Here is a 16,592-nt window from a genome sequence, read left to right on the forward strand (position 1 = left end):
CCGATATCGGATGCCAGCGCTACCTACCCTACCTAAACAGGGCGACTTCAGAAGTCACACGTCATTTCTGAAAACATCAAAGGTCTAGAATATTGCGGACAGACTTTGCTTGGTTTTCATCAAATAAATTAAGGTCTTAATGTAGTACTGTTTAACACACAAGTACAAAACCTAGCCACTTACACGGTAAATATGAAAAAGTCACATTTTTCAACAAATTTAGAATTCAAATATAAATACAAATATGTACCACAATAAAAAATCTGATAAATAAAACAAATACACTTGTGCAGGTTGTGCAGGGCTACAGATGCAGTGAATAATTGTTTTCCATCGTATTTTCTCGGAAAAGTTCGTATTTGTCATGCTACTTCAGTCAACCTCAGTACTTTTTGTACCGAGACTGACTGAAATAGTACGACACGTTCGTACGTTTCCGTAAAAGTATATATCGCTATATAATGCATAAATTTCTGCTACTCGATAAATGCACTTAGCATATTTTATACTATAAGTACCTATTATTATAGACGTTATAGTTTTGTGAAACTTCGATTCTAAGCTTACCTAAGTTATTTAAGTTGCCTATATTTTACTGCTTAATATGACATGACAACGCAATGTAAAACAATGTGTTAAATGTCAAAACATTGCTTCTTTTTAAGTACCTCTCTCTAGTAACTCTTGATTCTCTTGAACCTTCAAATAGAGAATGCAGAGGACCGCTAAACATGGAAATTGTTCCACCGACAAGTCCTACTCTTAAATATGTATATATATGATGATGATGAACCTTCAAATAAAATTGAGAAATAGATAATTAGACATACTTTAAGATTTCTAAACAGGTCATGTTTTTGCCGACATTAATAGTCACACTTGTGCCTACTTCTGACTAAAAAGTCACCTAGTGTAATAACAGGTAGGTAATAACGCTCTTAGACCAGTCTGTCATTTTGGAATGATGATGATACCAAGATAAAAGTGAAACAAAAGACTGTCATTTGTCATGTGAAGTCAAGGGACTGTTCTAAATGTTTTGGCCGGTCAGTAAAGCACTGAATTGATGATCCCGACTGCCTTGAGGTATTGATTGGCAAACGTTAGGCAGCTTGAAAAGAATATTTATGGGGTAAAACGTAGGTATTATTATAATTTAGATATTTTTTTTATTGCAGGGAATGTGAATATTCTTTATTGAAAAGATGGTAAATACAGAAGTTACAATAAAAAAATTATGGCAAAAATACTACTAAAAGTAAACCTAATAACTATAACAAATAAAATACCTAAAACAAACCTTGCCCTCTTGGCAAGGTGCAGGAAATGATTTATGCATAGATTTTATTAATATTTGATATCGCTTAGAAACAAAGGAAAAATGGATTGTGTCAAGCGAGTCTCGCGTCTACCAGCTCGCAGTTCCCCAACTGAGCTACCGAGCTTAATACCCGTTGACAGCGAATATTCACACCATTATATGCCCCGGTATTGTAATATCGTGTACAGAGTTGCAGACATTTCTCCTTAATACAAAATTAAAATTTTATTAACGTTAACAAGGAGCAATATTAATAAAGCGGTCGAAAAATAAAGCGCAGCGAAAAGTGAGTGAAACGCCTCAGGGTGACAAGCTAATTTAAATACACAAGTATTCACTTTTACATGTCATTAGTCAAACAAGTATTGCCACCGTTGCCGACCGGCTACATCTTTTTTGACAATTGTGAAGAGGTACATAATTTGAAAGTCAACTCATTTACATAACCATAATGAACAATAGTTATTATAATAACTTATACGATCCGGTTACATTATAATTATGTAAGTGCGTAAGAACCTACTAACAGTTTTCAGCGTATAGGTACTAATAGGTAGGTATGCAAAGAGTTAAAAAAATATTCAACGTACATATATGACATAAATTGTTAATTCACTCATGTTCAAAATGAATGTTATTAAATATTTATCATTCAAAATCATCATTTAAAAAAATTCTACCAGCAAACAAGAAAACAACTCAAAATTTGCATCTGATTACTTTGCCTCACATGTGAATTAAATGCAAATTTCTTATCAGTTTTTGAACAATCAAGACAGCCTTTACCAGTTGATGTGGTGAAAAATAATTTGGAGCATTCTTACCCATATACCCAATCGGTTTTTTTTTATAACAAGTAAGATATTTTTTTCGTATATTTTGCAACAATCCATTGATTTAGATCTCAGATACAGGTTTATCAAAGTAACACAGCTCATCAAAAACAACGCAACATAACCTACAAAGCGATACAGTTGTAATCAATGCAGTTAGCTAACGGCGCCATCATACTGGTCTAGTGTTTGTATTATGCAATGCATGTAGGTGATGTGATGCCGTGATGGACCGTAAGTATGTATTTTAGTTATTTATTTATTTAAGTTACACAAACCTAGCCGCCGCCATACAATCGGATTTACGGTCTCATTTTAAAACGACTTGCTGTTATCTATCTATCTCTCACGTTTTGTACACATATTAATTAATTAATTTGCACCAGCTATGGTCATTCAGTCTTCCTCTTTTAAGGAGCATTTGAACATTTGCATGGAATTAATTTTTCGCTCCTAATTCTTATAATAACCAAGAAATCGAAAATATGACCCTAACTAACTAATAACTGACTTTTAAATATTCGTATTTTTTTGGGTAATTAGCAAAAGCCAATATCGGTTACAAATTTACTACCCGATAAGTTGCTGCAATGGCTCCTATAATTATAAGCAATTGAATATTAAACACGATTTTCATTAAACGTGAAAATATGTTTAATACGGGCATATTTCTATTTCAAGTTTGATCAAAATTGAATCGTATGTTTAATTATACGAGAGTTGTATTTACAGACACATTTAATATAAAACAATTTAAGTTTGCAAGATATATAAAGTTACGTATTGATATGCAATCATTTAATTTGGTTTGTAAGTGGTTTGTAACAAGAACATCTCTTTCGATCCAAGGTCATACAAAAGTGATGGCAATTGCTTCGTTACCAAATTGAACATTCATTAATGAATTTAATCGTGTTGTGCTTGTTAATTTTGACATTTAAATATGTTAATTCCTCTTCTTGTAAACAACATACGTAAGTACCTACTTAATAAATTAGAATAGGTACAATAAGCAATGCTTAGTTGTTTACTATCAATAAATGATGTATTGTAGGTATGCAAGTTTACTATTAAGGTCAATTATCAATCAAATGGTCTTTTTTTTCGTACGAACCGTGGAACCAACCTACGTCTGGAGTATAACGTTATATGGTAGCGAGACGTGGACATTAACCCAGCGTGAGGACAGATTAAGCGCTTTTGAAATGTGGACATTGAGATAAATGGAAAGAGAGGAAAACGAATGCAGAAGTATTGGATTTGATACGTGAGAAGAGATCTCTGCTGAGAACAATTGAAAACAGAAGGGGAAACATGTTGGGGCACTGGATACGGCACGATACTTACATAAAGTCTATAATAGAAGGAAGATTAGAAGAAAAGAGAGGCAGAGGAAGACCGAGACGTGCGTTTTTGGACCAAGCCAAAGAAAAAATTAACGTAGTGACGTATCAGGAGCTCAAAACAGTGGCAGAGAGAAGAACGGAGTGGCGGTTACTCCACCGACAAGAGCCAGGCTCTTAAGAGTTATGATGATGTACGAAAACCAATAAAGTACGAGACATAGGTAGATACATGTTAAGTAAATGTTCACGCCAAGATTCACGTAATAAGTATGTCGTTTTAGAATGAGAGCGTAACTCGATTGTATATATGGGAGCGGCTTTTTAGCGTCGTGTTCGTGTGACTCTTAACAAGATAAAAAAACCCTTAGTGGCAACCGAATCGCCGATCACTAGTTGATCCATAACTTATGAATAAACGGTTGCCACTTACGTTTTATGACACCCGGCCTAGCCAAAGTCACAATCGCTATCGCTTCGACAACGAAACGCTTTGTGTCTCTATCACTCTTTCATATTAGTGCGACAGTGACAGTTGCGTTTTGATTGCTACGGAGCGTTAGCGATTGGCGTGTTGGCTACGCGGCCTGAGGGCCTACCTAAAGGCTTTTGCTCTACTGAAGGCATGTTTACAAGAACAACATAACTACACTAGACATGAATTTACAGGAAACGAAAAAAACTAAATGTCATCTTATATATTAGTATTGGACATAAACATAGTATAGGTGATTTTAGTAAGTGGCCAATAGTTCCGAAATATACGATTACACATTTCAATTTTTGGAAAAAAAATTAAAAATAAGTTCGTCACTTATGCTGTTTTACCTCTCTGAAGGTACAGATTTATCTTACTTAACTAGTGGATTTATTTTAATCCTCTCATCCGCTGCTGTTGTCAAAACAATGTAGATATGTCGTTTTTGTTAAATAGGTATATTTTTGGGGACTGATTTTGGACAATTGGGGTCATTTTTGGACACTATCTTTTGCTCTACGTGTAGACGAATGCTATAATAATAAAAACTCAAATCCGTGTATAGATATAATACTTCCTTTTACAACCCTATTGTAAGAATGTGCCGTCTGTACAATGACCTTGTATCTAAGCATAGTCATATTTTATGCAACTCGAGATTTACAATCTTTCGGAAACAGGTTATGGAAGTTCTTTGCCATCAATCACCTTTACGTTAGGTTTCAATGATCTTAGTGTGTTTCAATCTCATTTTTGATTTTCCTTTAATGTATGTGTACATTGTACATTTCTTTGCTTTATTTTCTCTCTTTTTTATGTGAATTATGTTTTGTGTGTCAAATGGTTTTATTGTGCAATTAAGTTAGTTGTATTACTTAGTATAAGTAAGTAGTAGTAGTTAGTGTAAGTAGTAGTAGGTAGTAAGTTAGTTGTGTTGCTTAGTATATGTACATATTTCATGATGTGCATACAGTGGATGGCATTGACATTCCCAACCAAAACCTCTTCTGTAAATAATTATTTCATATAACAAATGTTATCGGTTTTGTGTGCCTAATAAATATAAAAATTAAATACCGCCAACATCGAAAAAGTTATCTAGCTCTGTCGCTCGAATATGCAAGAGCGATAGAGAGGCAGATATCGATTTTTGATTTTTTTAAATATTGGGAAGGCCTTCTGTCCTAATTTCATCGAGAACAGTGTGTGACTTGACGAAAAGTACAAAAACGTTAACTTTGCTGTGGCTAGTCCTTTGTTACGACTATTAACATATAATAGACCGTTATACAATATAACTAGGCTATGCCAGAAACCTGTTAAAAATAAAAACTGCTAATCAAAAGATGGTATACGCATTATATAAGGATGAACATATGGTAAAATTTAATTTACAGATAATGTAATTACGTTTATTAATCGCAATTTTAATGCAATAGTAGTAACTAAATATTATACTAAGTAATATTACTTATAGTAGTACTTGCCTAATGTAAACGAGATCCCCATGCTATGCAAAAAATATGGCATAATTACTTATGTAAATTAAGTTAGTTAGGTCGATTGAAAAGCATCGACATCGAAATATCGGAATTCCGGTATTAGAATTTTTTAAATTATATTCTATAAAAAAATCTGAATAGCTTCAAAAAAAGGATGGTACGGCCGTGTCTCTTTTTTTTTGCTCGACTTGGCGGGGGCACTGCCGTGCCCCCAGTTAGGTAACAAAAACTTTTAAAATTATGAAGAAGACGGTTGTTAATACAGAAAATAGATAGATTGTGTTGATAAATTGTAAATGTGAATATATTGTAAACGGACCATTTTTAGGGTTCCGTACCCAAAGGGTAAAAACGGGACCCTATTACTAAGACTCCACTGTCCGTCTGTATTTCTGTCACTAGGCTGTATCTCATGAACCGTGATAGCTAGACAATTGAAATTTTCACAGACATTGTATTTCTATTGCCGCTATAACAATAATTTGTACGGAACCCTCGGTGGGCGAGTCCGACTCGCACTTGTCCGGTTTTTATTGAGTATTTGTCTTATTTTACCTTAAAAAAGATTCTAGAAATGGTAAACTTCAATACAGATAGGTATAATTCCGGAATTCCGGTATTGAGGGCCAATATCGGATTGAGAATTGACATCGGATTTAAATACCGGCATTGAGAATTGATATCGTTTGTAGGTAGAGGAACGAAATAAATGTTTATACATATCATATCTACTGTACGGAGATTAACAGTCTTTATTTTTAATTTACCTCACCTCTATATACGCCGAAAATACCTGTAATTTATCTCTATTCATGTATTGCTATTTTCTATACTTAGACGTAAACGATAGCTATTCGAATGTGTCGCAAGTCGCAAGAGTAGTAGAGAAACTTGATATGTGGAAACGGTGCATCATCTCGAATGCGACCGCATGTTACGTAACTTACGTATCGGATAAGGTAGTGACAATTAATAAAACGTTAACTGGGAACTGGTACCGAGGTATTTGTAATTAAAGTGCCATTTTAGATTTTACGTTTTTATAAGTATCTTGCCATCCAAGTCGGAGTCAGGGTCAGGCGATTTTTTTATTTTATAAATTTGTACCTTTGTATCTGAATCAATATTTGGGATTACGTTGCCTATCGGACCTCGTACGTGTTTCTCTATGATGCAAACGGAAAATAAGTTTTTGCAAAAATTACATTTTTGGTACAAGCTTTTATCGCTGACTGAACTTTTATTTCCACATTTATTTTTATTTATTTTTTATTTCATCGAGACAATTTAAAAAACCCCAAACACAAGGTTGCGTTGTTTTATCACAGAGTTCCCATTGCCACCTGTCTCCATCATCAGATCAGCTGGGTATTTTTTTATGTTCAAATTTTAATTTAAACAAAATTTTGTGCAAGTCTAAAGTTTGGGTTTCGGTAGGTTTAGGCATAAATGTCAATGTTCGGTTTCGGACAAAAAAAAATGCGAAATATTTAGCCGCAATGAATTATAAGTTTCGTTTTCGGTTTGGTGCAGGTGAGGTGCAGGTTCAGTTTCAGCCGACCTTCGGTATCGGTTTCGGTTTCAGCAAAAAGTACGCTTTCGGTAAATAAAATAGTAAGTGTACAATATTAAAAAAAGTAAAATAATAATATACAGTGTGGAAAAAATTAATGGGCCCTGGAGGGAAAGTACCTTAAAACCTTAAGTTAGCTCATTTTACTTAAAGGGAACATTCTTTTATTTTTTTAAAGAGACTAAACTGCATCAAAGATTTTTTATTTATTTCTTCTCTCGCCCGGGAATCGAACAGACTAAAAATTTAAAAAATACTAAATATAGTATTTCGCTAGACTTATATTGACCGGGATATAGACCGTGATCGCACGTGATCGTAGGTAATCACGGTCTATATCCCGGTCAATATAAGTCTAGTGAAACTAACCGTGAATCATTCAAAACTCTATAGTATTTTGTACGACAGACGAGTGTAAAATGTTTCTTGGAGACAGTTTAGCATTAACATGTACTGTATCGACTAGAGGAATAAAATATCAGATTTTGTCGGTTCAATTCCCAGGCGATACAAGCGAATTAAAAAAATATATCTGTGAATGCAAATTTTGTTTATTTTTAAAAATAAAAGAATGTTTCCTTTAAGTAAAATAAGCTAGCTTAAGGTGTTAAGACACTTTCCCTCCATGGCCCATTAGTTTTTTCCACACTGTATTTTCTACTGACAGGTGACAGACGATGATGACATTTTTTCAAGCACAATCGGTATAAATTGTATTACGTGATATGATTTGCAATAACAAGCTACCTGTTTCCCTGATCGACTAACAATTGCGAATCTTTAACGGTTACAAAACGGATTTTGCGAATTAATTTTTCGCGTGTTATTCGCGCTTCTTTTTATTTCTTATATGAATATATGATCACGCGCCATGTTGCGGAATTTCATTGGAACTAATTTTTTCATACTATACTGACATACATGAGAATAAACAGCGCCCCCTTGACAATGATCACATAGGTCCTTATGATCATATCCAGTAGGTCAGGCTTTTACCATCATACCATGTAGTCAGTTGCGCGACTGCAAATTTATCTATGATATTCTTTATTTTCTCAAATCTCCACAGTTATTAATGATTTATAGATCTATCAAAATCTAGCACTTTTAGCAGCCGTTTAAGGGAAAATTGTGAAAAAGAAAAAACATGCGAATACAAATGCATGTAACTTATTTAGACTAATGGCCCGATTCGAACTATGCTTGTAAGAAGTCACAGCGGAAAGAAACCAATGTCAGTGTCAAGCGTTTTTTGGTTGAATAAACGGCACTTTTGACACTGAGAGATCGGTATCGTAACAGATTGAAATTTGAAACCGATTTAAATAAGACTACTTAATTGAAGTTCCTAGCTTACTGTGGTATTCCACTTGTTAAATGTATTAGTCCAATGTATATTTGCGTCTCACATTTTGCTTAGTGAGAGAGTGAGACGCAATGTACATTGGACCAAGATATTCGACAGCTGGGATACCAACCATAAACATTTTCTACATAAATTTTTTGCAATTTATAAATATAGGATTTCGGCAATAAGTACCTCAGCAGGATTTCGCGCTTTACCGAAACGCAATCATACCGAACACTGATATTGAAATTTCAGAGTAATTTAACGCCATTATAATTCATCATTTAATTTCAAACGCTTCAATTGCATTTCACAATTAAAGTAATAACTTAGGTACTGTTTTTTAGTTCTTAATATCCTTGAAATAAGAGTCTTTATGGTGTAACGGGGGAATAAATGTACGCATTGAAATCGTTCGAATCGAATGCCTATAAATAAAGTTCCGCTACTTTGATTTGTTGACAAACAGGTTTGTTTTAAATTGTCATACCTATTTTTCACACGTACGACACTCTTTTTTTACAAAAATATGGCACAATTATACAGGGTGATCAGTCCAATATGGAGAAGTCAGAAACTATGAGAGATAGCGAAATCTGTTCTTAGGAACCATGGCGTCGATTTTAGATTTAATAATAATGACATTCAACCTTTTTTTTAACTCTCATACATAATCGGGAATCGAACCTGGTCAATATTCTTTATGTAATCGCGTGTAGTATTTGTTTGTATAATTGATCCTGAAATTTGAATAAAAAATTAGAATTTTTTTTATGCAATCATCATTTTCCTCGCGTTGTCCCGGCATTTTGCCTCGGCTCATGGAAGCCTGGGGTCCACTTGGCAACCAATCCCAAGAATTGACGTGGGCACTAGTTTTTACGAAAGCGACTGCCATCTAGATTCCCTAAGAACAGATTTCGCTATCTCTCATAGTTTCTGACTTCTCCCTACTGACCCATTTGGATTGATCACTCTGTATACTTAGAAAACGTACGTATTTCAGGAATATCCGTCCGTGCACATCACACAAATAGTTGGCCTCACTGGGATTCGAACCCTGTAACCAGCATCATAGTCAATAACTATATCCCAATTAGCAAAGAATTAAGAGAAATGACATAAATATCACAGTCAAATGATACTATAATTAATTACCAAAATACTTGAGCATTCGTTATATATTTTACAGTACATATGGAGCTACTTTACCGCACTAGTGCGATAATTAGCATATTACGCAACTATGTCAAAAATTCAAAGGGCCATATTGTACTGTAAAACGTTGTACGATACATGTGCGAATAGGTAATTCGCAACGAGTGGCGATAAATTAAAACACGACCGAAGGGGGTTTCCTAATTTTCGCACTTGTATCGTAATGTATTAATAATACACACAAATATATAATTATGTAGGTGGGTAACTAACAATGTAATTAAATATTGCATGGCTATTTGCAACTTTGAAAGATTTGAAACTGCAGCTATTATGATACAAAAATTTGGTATCATGGAGCAAATTATAACTATAATGATGTGCTTGTGTGTGGGCATAGTTAGTTTACAGGGGTTTTTAGCATTACGGCATCAATACCAACCGTGTCAGTCGAGTGAAGTGTAAAGAATTGCACAAAACTGTAATTGTAATTGCAGCAAACGAACAAACCCTTTTGTAAGCGAATCTTATGGTAAAATCGTTAATCAACGCGATAGAGTTTTGAAATGTAATGTAGCATGAACACAATGGGGCGCTGATTCTGGAACGTTCGATATTTTTCTAAAGAGTTGTTGAGACCAAATATCTGACGTTCCTTGTAGGTACCTAATTTTAAATCCTGTTATGGTTTTGATATTGACATGATACGATCGCTCGCGCTTGCAGTTGTCTCAAAATCATGTCACAATCGTGTGACAAATACAAATTCAGAGAATCTACACGTATTAGTTACTTAAGAATCTTATAATCTATGTATTAACATGTTTAATCGACGTCAATTAAGGGGTTAAACTGTGCCCCACTCTTTTTTCGCTTTCTTGTACAAAATATAGCTACCCCATTGCATCTATTTTGGTAATGAATTTATAAATAAAAATCCTAACATACTTTTTTTTAAATTGAAAACTATCTGTTTGCCTAATTTCAATTCGTTAAGCCGTCTTTGCGTGATAGAGATAATTTGTACCTACACAGACGCAGTGGGATAATCTCACTAGGTATCTACATGTCGCAGGCATGAGAATAGGCCACCTACCATTGTGCCATGCAGAAAAGAATACCATGTCTCACAGGTCCTAATTGGAGTGCAATACCCGTTTTATACCATTTAAGCGCAATTTTGCAAGCCTATCATGTGCGTCGTTAAACCGACAACTTATTCCCATCGTTCTGCACACTTGGACCCAATATATAGGCATGACAATATTTTTATCTAATCGACCAGTTATTTGAAATCGCGAAGCGTCTGGTTGACGTAACTGGTGACCGAAGAGATGGCGGCTTCCTCGCACGACGTATCAGCATTGCGATACAGCGAGGAAATGCCGCCGGCATCCTTGGTACAATGCCTGTTTTAGATTTAAGCTAGTTATTAATTTCGTTTCGTAGTACCACTGTATATATCTTCTTAAACGGTTTTTTTGTAAATACATTTCTTAGTTAATCGACCAGTTAAAAAGGGATGTCAAAATACAACTAAGATTTGTTTAGCGCCATTTAAAAATAAGTTGTGTTTAAATTTTTAGTACACTTTAAATATCATTCTAAGACGCAATGTAACAAGCAACGTGTTTGATTTGTATGAAAAAGACCCGTTCACCACGAACGCTGTAAAGAGTTCGAAACGTCGGGATGTATTATAAATTCAATATACGCGATATAATCCGTTTTCATAGTTTTATTGTATGAAAAAGACTTCATAATTTTTTAGTTTCTGAACAAAAGTTTTAATATTGTTTGGGGTTACAATGTTTTAATTATTCCTTAACCCACCAACGGAGCGGCAGCTGACGTTCACGAGGGTTCATCATACATAGCCATTAACCACTATACAAGTTATCGCCCGGGAGGCGATTGGTCATGGAAATCTGTTCCTGGCCCGCGGTCTTGTATATCTACACTGGTTGGCCCGCGACTTGTGCTCGCTTACTGCTGCGAATATCACTGGCCACTTAACTCTATGACGGCTCTATTTGTCTCTGGTTATTGTCTAGTGCTGATGCGATATTGTTTCCATTTATCTGGTTTCAGATTAGCGCAAGATGCGAGGGTGTTGTAAACGATGGCTATTTTACATGAAGCGTACTGCTTCTAGGCACGATATGTTGTCTTAATATTTTAGTGTTTTTATAGTGTTAATTAAACTACGAATCCTGAATCTTTATACTCTAGTGTAGTTGAACTAATACATTACATTGTAGTAGTGTAAGCTTTAAGTAAACACCGGTTTGTATTAACACTTGTTTTTATTAAATAATTAGGTTTTCTTACATATATGGTTCTTAGCGTTGCGGCAGCTTCTAGGCAAAGAGGGCGGGGTCACCCATTTTACATTACATATCAATTTTTAAAAGATGCGTTCGGAAACGTTCTATACTGATACATTTGTTTCGTATACTATTACCACTGATATTACATCTTCCCCTTTCTTTTTTAAAAATTTCATACAATCTCTTCCCCCTTTTCTTTTTAACTAAAACCTGTTGTTTTGTCATCAAAACAACAGGTTCGCTTGAAGACAGCTTTTTGGGGTTATATTCTGACCATAAGTGTTCTGCTATTAAAACACAAGCATTGACTTATAAATAAGACGGGCCTTACGGGTACTAGTTCGTTGGTGCGCAAATCGCTTTTTGTGCACATGTTCGTTCATAATCATTTTTATTTCATCATAATAGTTATCAGCCAGGCTCCCATGAGCCGTGGCAAAAATGCCGGGACAACGCGAGGAAGATGATGACGATGAGTTATCAGCCAGGTAGGGGTCAAACGACGCAACGGAGCCACGCTGTTATGTCGTCGCCCAAATCGAATGTTTTTTTTTTGTGTGTTTTTCGTGTTTTTGTTGTTTAACTTGTCTTTGGTTTTTATTTGTAGCTTTTTTTTTGTTTCCTTGTATTTTCTCTTATTTTGTAGTTTCACAGTGCCTTGGCTTTTGTGTACCTAATGTTGTCAATTAATTTTAGTAATAAATAAATACATTTATTACAGGTGATAGGGTGTTTTACATCCAACAGTACCTACCTTTCCGGCGGTTTTCGTTGGTGCGCCATTGGTGTGCATGTTCGCTCGGCATTATAATTATGGCCTATCTTTACTTTTGAAATCTTTGAACACAAAAAGTTTTGTCTTATATGGTCTAAGAGTAGAAAGATGATAAGACACAAAATAATTGCGACTGTCATCTTTTAATATTCCGTTTCTTAATGGCCCCGTTTCATTTAAAAACGCTTGAATTGATAATATACCTTCTTAGGCCTAAGATACATTTGTAAGTTTTACTTAGGTACGTATAAGTAGGGACAAGGACACAGCTATACTACAGAATGAGAAATGAATCCTAATAAATAGCTTTGTTCCTACTTACGGAAGTAAGTAGTGTTATGCAAGCCATATCTAGTTTGTATAGAATGCTTTTTTACTCCCTTCTTTTTTTTGTGTTTCCACTTAGTTATTGCATGTTAATTGTACTTTTGTGGACATCTGTTATTGGCTATGTTTTCTGTTCACTATGATTTGTATTAATTTTTGTATTGCTGTTGATGCCCTAAATAAATAAAATAAAATAAAATAATAATAAAACTTACAAGTGTATCTTGTATCTTAAGCCTTAGCCTTACCCTTAGCCCTTAGTCAAAGTTGGACAAAGTGATACTCGTAAACTAATACTTATGTTTATTCGTCGGCTTTCCTAAACTTCCCTAAATAACGGATTTCCTAACTATAAATTTCTGTTCTTTACTGTATGTGTTATGTATATTTTTTATGTTTTATTTTCGAGGTGTGTAAAGAGTTATTGCAGATATTTTATTAATTTATTATTCACCCTGCCATTTTAATAACGAATTGCTAATGATTACAGAAGATGATTAGTATATTATTATTATCGTTTCGGTGACCCCATCTCACCGCATCATTTCTTCCGCAACTGACCCAAAAACGGAAAATTCCTAAACAGGTTTTTATGCAACATTCTATTAACATCCACAATTACGGATGAATGTATATTCTCGTCTGAAGAATCCTTTCGAAACGAGTAGGGGACAGAAGAGTAGGGGTGGTAAAACGAAGACGCACTCTCTTCTCACGATACAGCCCGTTCGACCGTCGCCGCGCGCAGCCGATGCCACGCGCGTAAAAAAAAATCAAGTCTATGAATTTTCCCGCCAGTTTTTAGTGACGTTTTGATTTTTTTATTGGAATCGTTTAAGGAGACTGTTAATTTTTGGTGATTAAGTGCATTGTTGGATTAGTGGACTGTGTTGTGTGATGACTGGTAGTGCACCATGAGAGGCTTATGGTTGTTTTTGTTGCTGGCGCATACAGTTTGCGCCATCACCGGACCTAGGGTCAGTATTGTGATTTTTTTAAATAATAATTTAGGATTGTAAACTGAAATAAATGTCATATACTAAGAAAAAATGTCCAAAGCCTCCAGTGCCCCAGGCTGGAACTGGCACTGGAGGCTTTAGTAATTTTTTCTTAGTATATGACATTTATTTCAGTTTATAATTTATATAGTAGTGTTTCTGGTTGGACTAAAGCAAAGGGGGTGCCAACACTTTTTCATCGGAGTGATGTTATTATGACACCTATTTTTATTGTGTTATCGTAGAGAATACGCTAAAATAAGCATGTTTTGTAGGAAAAACTTTTCTCTAAAATAAAAAATGGCCGAGATATTTGTCCCGCAAGTTGAAACCACTACTTGACAAATTAAAATCAATCATTTGGAACAGTAAATTTAAGTAACAGAGACAAGATAGGTGCGACGACGAGCGAAGCGAGGAGGAGTGTGTTAGGTTGAAATAAAAAATGGCCGAGATATTTGTCCCGCAAGTTGAAACCACTACTTGACAAATTAAAATCAATCATTTGGAACAGTAAATTTAAGTAACAGAGACAAGATAGGTGCGACGACGAGCGAAGCGAGGAGGAGTGTGTTAGGTTGACCGCGATGATCGCGATCAAACAGAGCGCGAAGCCGAGCGAGCGAAGCGAGCGTGCCGCGGCAGCGGCCGGCGAGCGCCAGAACAGACAAGTTATTGTACCTACTAAAAAAAAACTAAGTCTTTTTTTTGCACCCCCTTTGCTTTAGGCCAACCCTAAAATTCGTTATCTTGTTGTTGCATTAAAACACATGTATAAGATAATCACAACAAAGAAGTCTAGATGTCTTACAATATATTTTTTTGCATTCCTTTATTTGATCAAGATCTTCAAACGCAGATTGTGAAATGCCTGGAATTTCTTTGCGAACTTTAGTTGATCTCATTGAATATGAATACCGTGATAGTTATTTAAAAAAAGATTATAAATAACAAATTATCTTTCATTTTGCCGAATATATTAAGGTGTTTCAAACTCCCCTACATAGTGTTTCAATTAACACACTTTTATGGGGTCAATTAAACCACTCTTCTAGATTCCCTATATTACGTAACCATGGGCGATAGGCTTTTCAAACATATTTTATTTAAAAACTAAATAAATAACCTTTAATAATACAGGCCATCAGGCCCTTACCCTTCTAACTGTAAAAATAAAATAGTTACAGGCGGTTAAAGTTAAAGTGTTTCAAACGTCCCCGTCCTACCCTACGGTAGGACGGGGACGTTCTACACGTAGGTGTAGAAATTTTACTGATTATAAAATTAAAATCTAGTAGGAGAGCGTCAAAATTTACCTATACTTAAAAAAACCGAAAGTACTTAGAAAAGTCGGACTCGCCCACCGTGGGTTCCGTACTTTTTAGTATTTGTTGTTGTAGCGGCAACAGAAATACATCATCTGTGAAAATTTCAACTGTCTAGCTATCACGGTTCATGAGATACAGCCTGGTGACAGACAGACGGACAGACGGACAGCGGAGTCTTAGTACTAGGGTCCCGTTTTTACCCTTTGGGTACGGAACCCTAAAAACTATTAACCATTTTGAGACATATTTTAAAATAAACGATTTTCTTAACATTAAATTTGTAGGTAGTAAATTTTAACCTTTGACCTTTATATGAAAGAAACACCTAATGTTAATTTATTCTCAAGCATAAAAATAAGTTTTAATTACCTCATAACATAAAGTTCTCAGTTTTTTACCAGGTTCACGATATAAAAGCGAAAGTTCATGTCACGTAATCGTATAACTACTACCATTTACTACTGATTCTACGATAAAAGAAAGTCCCCATATCTTATCGTGTGGCACTTTCCAAAACTGCAGTTTACCGAGATAATTTGCACACTAGGTGATTAAAAAACGGCTAAACGCATTTACATAATCATAGGATCGTGACTTAAAAAGACGTAAAAGTTTATTTTTGTGTGATATTTGTGTAATAACGGACATAATGGCGTATTACGCAATGTTATGTTGTGTTTGTTTAATATTATATGTCGTAGTTTCACCAAACGACCAGTTTACCAGTTTATGTTATAAACAACGACGCTTCAAACCTAAAGACCTAAAACCTAAAGACGCCTAGTCTTACTAAGATGGCATATAGTCGAAAAATTCGGACGGGCACCGCCGTGGCGGGGTGGCCTAGGGGTTCATGACGTTAACCGCGATAGCTAAAGACGCCGGTTCGAATCCGGCCTTCACCACTGGAGGGCTTCGTCACTTTTTCTTTAATATATGACATCTATTACAGTTTTTAGTTTATGTTATAGTTAGGTTTTTTATGTTCAAAACTGGCATAAATGTTTGCGTATTGTATAAAATGTACTTACTTATTTGTTTCGGTAACATTTTGTTTGTAAAACTGAAATAAGTTTCTACGGATTTCAAAGACGAACTATAAGAGAGAGTCTATACGATATGAAAAAAGTTAGCTTTGTATCTATTAGGTATTTTGTTAGGTAGGTATGTATAGTCAGCTGCTGAGAAAAGAGCCCCCCCCCTGCATAGAAGTTTATAAGCAAAGGTACTATATAGTAAGTGCTGAAATAAATGAGTAATTTACCTCTTATTCATAAA

General features: G+C 35.0%; 1 protein-coding gene across 1 annotated transcript in view; it reads left to right on the forward strand.

Moving 5' to 3' along the window:
* The first annotated feature begins 13,636 nt into the window (after positions 1-13,636).
* Positions 13,637-16,592, forward strand: part of LOC134740450 (uncharacterized) — a 39,585-nt gene continuing 36,629 nt past the window's right edge. The window contains exon 1 of the mRNA XM_063672890.1: positions 13,637-13,965. Within this exon, the coding sequence (XP_063528960.1) occupies positions 13,903-13,965 (63 nt within the window). The 5' untranslated portion in view covers positions 13,637-13,902. The remainder of the gene's footprint in view (positions 13,966-16,592) is intronic.

This window comes from Cydia strobilella, chromosome 4 (assembly GCF_947568885.1).
Source record: "Cydia strobilella chromosome 4, ilCydStro3.1, whole genome shotgun sequence".
NCBI lineage: Eukaryota > Metazoa > Arthropoda > Insecta > Lepidoptera > Tortricidae > Cydia > Cydia strobilella.